At 43.2% G+C, this 8,967-nt stretch overlaps 1 protein-coding gene across 2 annotated transcripts in view; it reads left to right on the plus strand.

Moving 5' to 3' along the window:
* Positions 1 to 1,500: 1,500 nt before the first annotated feature.
* The window catches only part of LOC135104845 (innexin inx2-like), a 9,708-nt gene continuing 2,241 nt past the window's right edge, over positions 1,501 to 8,967 (plus strand). The window contains exons 1-5 of one of the 2 annotated variants that reach the window (XM_064012523.1): positions 1,501 to 1,590; positions 6,189 to 6,384; positions 7,391 to 7,485; positions 7,659 to 7,759; positions 8,716 to 8,967. The exon at positions 8,716 to 8,967 is cut by the window's right edge and continues 2,241 nt beyond it. In XM_064012523.1, coding sequence (XP_063868593.1) covers positions 6,221 to 6,384; positions 7,391 to 7,485; positions 7,659 to 7,759; positions 8,716 to 8,967 — 612 coding nt within the window. In that variant the 5' untranslated portion in view covers positions 1,501 to 1,590; positions 6,189 to 6,220. The remainder of the gene's footprint in view (positions 1,591 to 6,188; positions 6,385 to 7,390; positions 7,486 to 7,658; positions 7,760 to 8,715) is intronic. The other variant, XM_064012524.1, reaches the window with a different exon arrangement.

Here is an 8,967-nt window from a genome sequence, read left to right on the forward strand (position 1 = left end):
ATTGGATCGCTGATTGCTGCATCACACAAAGGATTCATGAGCCTCGCCAGAAACTCAGCATAAGAAATGATTACCTCGACAATGAAGCTCATGGTAAGACTCCATGCAAATATCGATGCATCTTTCAGAAATGCTAATTAGAACCGGTATATGTGAAGATAAGAATGTTTTTATTGTTCTATTGACAGGTTAAAAAGAATTATACATTATTAACAAGAAAAACACTCTTGAGGACCTGGATAGTTACCTCCGTGGCCTTTGAAAGTACTCGTAGTGAGACAGCAAAATGTTTCAGAATACGGGCCGTGGTGACAGGGAACTGCACACCAGGATTGGCTACCACTTGTGACTGCTGTGTGTTGACGCTATGGCTTGTCTCCTGCCGAAGCCAAATGCCGATTCTTTCGTAAGGCTGCGCATGAAGACCAGGGCAGAGAGGACAAAGGCACGGTGGGTCAGGTTTTTCCAAGTTGGTCATCAGTCACTGGCTATTTTTATTCTAACATATTTTGCTACCGTTAAAAGTTTGTTAGATTAATTTGTAACTAGTCCTTTCGTAAATGCTGTGGTGTTACAACCATCAGTAATTGAGACTTCACTCAAACTTTGTTCGTGTTTAGTATTATTTACCGTTGCAATTATGTGTTGGGGGTTTTTGGGTTTAGTTGCGTATTTTTAACCATTAGTTTGAAACAGTGCGTCAATCTCCAAGAAATAAATAAAATAAATAAAATAATCAATAAATAATAATCCGGTACTGCTAAAAATAATAATAATAATAAAAAAAAACTTAAAGCTCCAAGTGGGCTGCCTACAAACTGTAATTATTTGCGTGTTTAAGTATGAAGCATGTGTACTTGCTGATGTGTACTGTACTTGCTGTAGGCAGGATGGAGTGTTTCAAAGCTTTGTGTCTCAAAGTGATCCCCTGTCGTGGGTTTCCGCCCATGCCTAGCCAGTACACGGCGGTGCTCCAGGGCTTCCCAAACACCCCCCACCCCCTCCACGCCCTTACAGCTAACTGTTCCTGCAGCTGTAACAGTACATAGTGGTGGTGGTGTCTTTTGTTTGCTTGTTTGTTTGTTTGTTTGTTGTTGTTGTTGTTGTTGTTGTTATATCATCATAATCATGATGATCAGTATTATTATTATTATTATTATTATTATTATTATTATTATTATTATTATTATTATTATTATTATTTGCAGCAACAGCAGCATGAATATTATTACAACTAGTAGTAGTAATAAAAATGATGATGATAATGGTGATGATGACGATAATGATGATGATAACAACAACAACAACAACAACAAGTATTACACACACACAACAGGTATTACTTCATATTCTACTGAACTGGTAAACCCTCACTTTTATTTTCTTAACCCACGCACCCCCTCCCTCCCTCCTTCGGTTCCTTCTCGCCTTTGCCTTCTTTTCTTTGTATGTGACGTAAGACCGGGAGAGAGGGTGAGGGAACGGAATGTCGTTATAAGAGTGAATGGCATAACGCTCATCCTGCACTGTCGTCAGTGAGTAAGTGAGTGAGTGAGTGAGTACAAGGGTCCCGGGTACGCTACAGATACGGTGAGTCCATGGTTTGATTCCCCCTCTGAATTTGTTACCATTACAGTATGGTTGTGTATGTTTACTTGATGTTACGTATGGGTGTGGAGGATTCAGGATCCTTCAAATGTCGTGCTGCTGTGTTGTGTTGTTTTGTTCTTATTAACATGTAAATGTTATCCGATATTTGAAGTCTCGACAGTCGACAGTTACTCCCTGTTTTGTGAACGCGGTCTGACTGACGGACTCTTCGCCTCGCCGCCTTAACTCACATGAAGCTTCACCGCTTGTCCTTGTCCACTAAATCCAGAGTATTTGGGTGTGAAGTTGCTAAAGGGAAGGACTCACTCACCGCCTTGGTTCATTCTGAGCTTCACCAGACTCGTTCGGTCGGTTTAAGGGGAGTCTGGTAGTGCTACACTAAATGAAGATAGAACAAGAAAAGGAGTTCCTGGCGACGTATCAGACGTGTTTTCTGTACAAATATTATTCACTACGTAAATTTGAATATCTATTTGAGTATCTATTTCCAGTAGTTAGACAAACTGTGCAACATCTTTGTCACGACAGAAGCCTTACATCGCGGAAGTTCAAAAAGCATGGTTCATTGGCCCAGAACACCAAGTTCAAACGTGACTGTACGCACACTTTTTTTTTCTTTTTTTATGCAGGACAGACACTGGCCAAGGGCAACAAAAATCTAATAACAAAAGAAAAGCCCACTGAGATGCCAGTCCTAGAAAAGAAGTCCAAAGCGGTAATCAAAAATTGAAGGATAAGTGTCTTGAAACCTCCCCCTTGAAAGAATTTAAGTCATAGGAAGGTGGAAATACAGACGTAGACAGAGTTCCAGAGTTTACGAGAGAAAAGGATGAATGATTGAGAATACTGGTTAATTCTTGCATTAGAGAGGTGGACAAAATAGGGGTGAGAGAAAGAAGAAAGTCTTGTGCAGCGAGGCCGTGGGAGGAAGGGAGGCATGCAGTTAGCAAGATCAGAAGAGCAGCTAGCATGAAAATAGCGGTAGAGATGCAACGCTGCGGCGATGAGATGCTGAAGACAGTCAGTTAGAGGAGAGGAGTTGATGAGACGAAAAGCTTTTGATTCCACCCTGTCTAGAAGAGTAGTATGAGTGGAACCCCCTCCAGACATGTGAAGCATACTCCATACATGGACGGATAAGGCCCTTGTACAGAGTTAGCAGCTGGGGGGGGGTGTTGAGAAAGCTGGCGGAGACGTCTCAGAACACCTAACTTCATAGAAGCTGTTTTAGCTAGAGATGAGATGTGAAGTTTCCAGTTCACATTATAAGTAAAGGACAGACTGAGGATGTTCAGTGTAGAAGAGGGGGATAATTGAGTGTCATTGAAGAAGAGGGGATAGTTGTCTGGGAGGTTGTGTCGAGTTGATAGATGGAGGAATTGAGTTTTGAGGCATTGAACAATACCAAGTTTGCTCTGCCCCAATCAGGAATTTTAGAAAGATCAGAAGTCAGGTGTTCTGTGGCTTCCCCGCGTGAAATGTTTACTTCCTGAAGGGTTGGACGTCTATGAAAAGACGTGGAAAAATGCAGGGTGGTATCATTAGCGTAGGAGTGGATAGGACAAGAAGTTTTGTTTAGAAGTTCATTGATGAATAATAAGAAGAGAGTGGGTGACAGGACAGAACCCTGAGGAACACCACTATTAATAGATTTATGAGAAGAACAGCGAGCGTCTACCACAACAGCAATAGAACGGTCAGAAAGGAAACTTGAGATGAAGTTACAGAGAGAAGGATAGAAGCCGTAGGAGAATAATTTGTAAATCAAAGCTTTGTGCCAGAATCTATCAAAAGGTGCGAATGTTTATCATGAACTCGTTAGCTCCGTACTGTGCAGTATGATAATACAGGAAAATGACTGCTCAAAAAAAATAAATAAATAAATAAATAAATAAATAAATAGTGTTGTTAAAGAGAGAGAGAGAGAGAGAGAGAGAGAGAGAGAGAGAGAGAGAGAGAGAGAGAGAGAGAGAGAGAGAGAGAGAGAGAGAGAGAGAGAGACCACACACACACACACACACACACACACACACACACACACACACACACACACACACACACTTGCAAAAAAAAAAATAATAATAATAAAAATTACGAGGAGAAAAATTTTTAAGTGGGGAAAGAAAAAAACCCGACTTACTTTTGTACTTTCCAGTAAACAAAAGGCATCACTGCGAGGCAGAGAGAATAAGAGTGCGTCACAATCAGCGGAAGTGTCAATCTAGGAAACGAGAGGAGGAGGAGGAGGAGGAGGAGGAGAAGATAGAAGCAAGCCACTGTGCTTTTTTCTTCTATTTGTTGAAATACGGAATGCCATGTGTGTGTGTGTGTGTGTGTGTGTGTGTGTGTGTGTGTGTGTGTGTGTGTGTGTGTGTGTGTGTGTCCGCGAATGAGTGTGCGTGCGTATCTGGGTGAATGCGAAGGCCATTCTCTCTCTCTCTCTCTCTCTCTCTCTCTCTCTCTCTCTCTCTCTCTCTCTCTCTCTCTCTTTCTGAGCATCACTGCAAAACACTTTTCGTTGGAGTGTGAGTAACTGTAGGAACGTGTGTGTGTGTGTGTGTGTGTGTGTGTGTGTGTGTGTGTGTGTGTGTGTGTGTGGTGAGTGTGTGTGTGTGTGTGTGTGACGTAAGCAGCATTTAGGCATATAAGGACCGGATTTCCCAATTATTGTCACTCATCACAACACTTGTACAGTGACTTGGTCTGTTTGGAGGAGGAGGAGGAGGAGGAGGAGGAGGAGGAGGAGGAGGAGGTCAAGATATTCAGAACCGCTTCGCTATCTCAATCACGACTATTTTCCAAAGCCACAGAGATGATTAGCTGGGTTCTTAAACTTAAGTGTTTCTTCTGTTAGTAATGTAGAAATCTTGTTCATTTATCACTAGAACCGTAAAAAAAAAAACCCCCTTAGAAATCCGTGTCACAACTAGATTCTTTTGAAAGTAGTGACGTTGTGGCGCCGGAGTGTTTCAGAATAAGGTTGTATTACATGACAACCCCCATTCCGTCCATTTCCTTTACGCGTGAAGACAAACTTAGGACACGCGACTTAGGGGCTGACTCACTAAATACTGGGAATGAGTGATTACATGGACCTGTAAGACACGCAGAGGTGACAAAGGACGCCCTCTCCCCCTCCCCGTCCCTGAGTGTGTGTGTGTGTGTGTGTGTGTTACTAGCTGTTGTTGTTTTTTTCCATTGTGTTTTATTATTATTTTTTTTCCAGAGGTTTGTTTAATAATGCACTGCCATTTTGTTTCATGTATTTTAGCTGGCACTTTTCGTATTTATTTTCTGTTTTATGCATCATGTTTGTTGTTTAATCGTATATCAATACTTTTAACACTGGGATCAATAAATTATCTGCCTATCCGTGTGTGTGTGTGTGTGTGTGTGTGTGTGTGTGTGTGTGTGTGTGTGTGTGTGTGTGTGTGTGTGTGTGTGTGTGTGTGTGTGTGTGTGTGTGTGTGTGTGTACAGTATCGTTAACTCTAAACAATGCATTCCAGTAATTGTTGTTCATTCTCACGGTGGGAATGAAAGGGAGAAAAAAAAAAACAAGGCACACTAATTATAATCTTAACTTGAAGAAATAAACAAACGTGAAGTAAAGCTAAACATTAAGACGATATGTGGAAGAGTTAAGGAGAGAGAGAGAGAGAGAGAGAGAGAGAGAGAGAGAGAGAGAGAGAGAGAGAGAGAGAGAGAGAGAGAGAGAGAAAGTCAGATAATCAGCGTGAGTAACTATCGGTTTCCTATTGACGCAATATAAACCATTTCAAATCATGCAATGAAGCCATTAGCGTGAAACCCCCGAGCACCACCCTCCCCGCCCTCTCTCTCTCTCTCTCTCTCTCTCTCTCTCTCTCTCTCTCTCTCTCTCTCTCTCTCTCTCTCTCTCTCTCATCATCACATCACCTTCAGCTCTCACAGTCACCATTTCTCCGTCACTTGAAGGCATCACCATCACCACCACCACACCATCACTTTCTTCATCTCCCTGCAGATAACACACCTCACCATCACCACAACACCACACTATCACCATCCTCCTACAGGTAACACACACCACCATCATCACCACACCATCACTATCATCATCCTCCTGCAGGTAACTTCATCTCTAACCACTAACGTCTCCTTCACGTAAAGTTATCTTCTCTCGTTTTCTCCACTCATCTCATCTGTCTGTCCATTCCAGGCCACCCCAGCAGGTCTTTTTGTCATGCTTCTTCTTTTTTTTTTTAAGCTTCCCTTTGTACTTTCAATGGTCCCAGAGATGATTGGTTCGTGGGGTTCTCAGTGATTTTTTTTTTTTTTCCATCAGGTGAAGATAATAATTTAGTTGGTCTGATGGATTATTGCAGCTTCCGTTATGTTCTTATATCTATAGTACTTTGTGACTCTCCATTTATCTACTATATCTATTTCTCTCAATCTATGCTTGCATATATCTATTTGTTTTTCTATCAACCTATCTATTTATCAACATGTCTTTTTATCAAGGTACCTATCTATCAATTGTATTTGTCACTTACATTCTTATGAGGCACTCCAGCTAAACTCCCGCACCTTCAGGTTAACGGAGCACAAAGCAGGCCTGGGTCAAGATGCCGGTGGGTCTTCTCTCCAGCCTCAGCGGTTTCCTCAAGCTGACCGGCAAGACAGACATTGACAGCCCCGTCAGCAAACTGCACCACAACTTCACCACACTTATTTTGCTATGCTTCTGTCTCCTCCTCTCCGCCTCGTCTCTCATTGGCGACCCCATTCAGTAAGTCCCGCCTCCTCATTGCACTAGTTCCAGTGGCACTCCCCACCTAACCTAACCTAACATAACCTAACCTAACCTAACGTAACCTAACCTAACGTAATCTAACGTAACGCAACCTAACCGAACGCAATTTAACCTAACCTAAACTAACGTAACATATCCTAACCTAACGTAACCTAACCTAACCTCCCCACCATCGCAGAGTGAAAGTGATAGTATGAACCGCAGCGGTGGCTTGTGGCACCGGAGCAGCCTCTGCAGTGTTCTTCGTGAGCACTGAGCGGCATTGCATTTTCATATACTATCTACCTACTTTTCCTTTTTGTTCGTGTGGTTAAAATTTAAAGGCATTTACTAATACGAGTATCTATGCACACACGGTATCTCTCTCTCTCTCTCTCTCTCTCTCTCTCTCTCTCTCTCTCTCTCTCTCTCTCTCTCTCTCTCTACTGTCGTAACTTTTGTTGTTGATTACGAATGAGATGCTGAGTCAGTTCCAAATACTTAACAATCTATCTGACAGTTTCTCCATTAATCCTTTATAAAACAGACTCTGCCAAGCTTGAACCACTACCTGCAACTCTCTCCTGCACACCAAGAATACTGTAGATGCCTGAGTGCTTTCCCTGATGAACTTGTTTGCGGCACCTTTGTTACCTCCCTTGTGTCACTTCAATTCCTCCATCTGCTGTGGATTTCATGGGGCGAGGTTCACAGATTTTCGGGAATAACTCTCAAACAAACAGATGGATTGGGATAATACAAAACACAGAGATAACAATTAGCGTGATGTCTCAAAAGCACCCAGTCAAAGTAAGATCCCAATTCATTAGTTTTTCAGAGAGCTATTCACGAAAAAAAAAAAAAAAACGATGCAACACGCCCTATGAAGCATGCAACAGGTTAGGGAGTACTGTAGATAGTTAGTACAGTTCCACCTGTAGCTGCACGCCCACTAATGCAGCCTTATCACACCTGCTCACCGCTCACCCGCTCCTCGTTACAGGTGCACGTTTAACGACCACCCGCTGATGAAAGAGGACATGATTAAAACCTACTGCTGGCTGCACACTACCTTCACTCTGCCACGCCACTACAAGGGTGAGTAATGGGAGAGGAGAGGAGAGGAGAGGAGATAGAGAGAGAGAGGTAGAGATATTGTAAGCCTCTTCCTTTCTTGAATGTGCATATAAAGGTTCTCTGCAGTGCATTCTGTGCTATATGGCGATGCATACCGCGGTGAAAGGGTTAAGCAAGCTTCCTCACGTCTTCAGGTGCGGGACAGATCTACCCGGGCATCGGCGCCACCACATCTAACGGCGAGTTTGTTTACCACGCCTATTACCAGTGGGTGCCTTTCGTTCTCTTCCTGCAGGTGAGTGGAGGGCCTTGCATACGACTCTCATTCTCAACCCTTTGACTTCTTCCTTTCTTTCTTTCTTTCTTCTGCTTTCGCCGTTTCCCTCGAGTCAGGTGTTGGCGCCATGCACGAGTCCCCTCCAGTTATTTCTGTCACTTGCGTCTTCCCCTGTGACTCTTAACCATCTGCCTGGTAATGGCAAAAGGTAGCTTCATACTCACCAGCACTTTTATTAGATATTCGATGGCACCTTTCCTGCTGTGAGTGGAGTCTTTCAAAATCCTTACCAGAACTTATACAATGCCATCATATCAAGCTGAAAAGACTATATTCGAAGGCCATACAGGAGAAGAGTTAGTTTTTCTTGGGCCTTTTTTCCTCTAAAGGTGATGTAGAATCTTAAACAGTCATTAGAAGCATGAAAACAACCTATAAAATTCACATGGTTTCCAGCTTGTCAAAACTATTGAAACTGCGAGAGATAAGACGGATTACAGGAAGACAAAGATACGTAGGGCGAGGTGAGGTTGTCCTTGTATGTATTGTATGTATATATGTTATGTATTTATATATGTATGAAGGCTTGTCTCCAATGACAATGCTGGTAGGCGGTGAGAGTGGGAACGCATGAATGGAGAGAACAATGTGTCGCTTTAATACGGCCTCATTATAGAGATGGTGGGAGTGTGATGGCAAAAAGAGAGACATTAGGAAGTAAGGGAGAGGAAAACGAGGGAGGTGCTGGAGGCGAAAGTCATAGTATATACAGTAGAAGGCTCTGTATGCATGTACTCGTATGATGTCACACTGCCGCTCTCATGTCTACATGCAACGACCACACCACATGAAACACCGCTTTTCGTGCGATCAGCGAGGTTAAGTAGCGTTGAGTCTGGTTAGTGTTTGGATGGGTGACCGCCTAGGATCACCGGATGTTGTTGGTATTGCAAGATTCCCACATTACTTTCCAGGCCATCATGTTCTACGCACCATACTGGCTGTGGAAGATGTGGGAGGGAGGCGTGGTGGATTCCGCGTCCACAGACCTGGCGGCGCCCGTTATGAATAAAGAGGAGCTCAAAGGCAAGATCGAAATGCTGGGCGACTACCTGCAGGCCTCGCTGGGCCAACACAACAAGTACGCCATGAAGTACCTGGGCTACGAGGCTCTCAACTTGGTGGTCACCATCAGCAATATCTGTGTCATGGACGCCTTTCTGGGA

Source organism: Scylla paramamosain, chromosome 11, assembly GCF_035594125.1.
Source record: "Scylla paramamosain isolate STU-SP2022 chromosome 11, ASM3559412v1, whole genome shotgun sequence".
Taxonomy (NCBI): domain Eukaryota; kingdom Metazoa; phylum Arthropoda; class Malacostraca; order Decapoda; family Portunidae; genus Scylla; species Scylla paramamosain.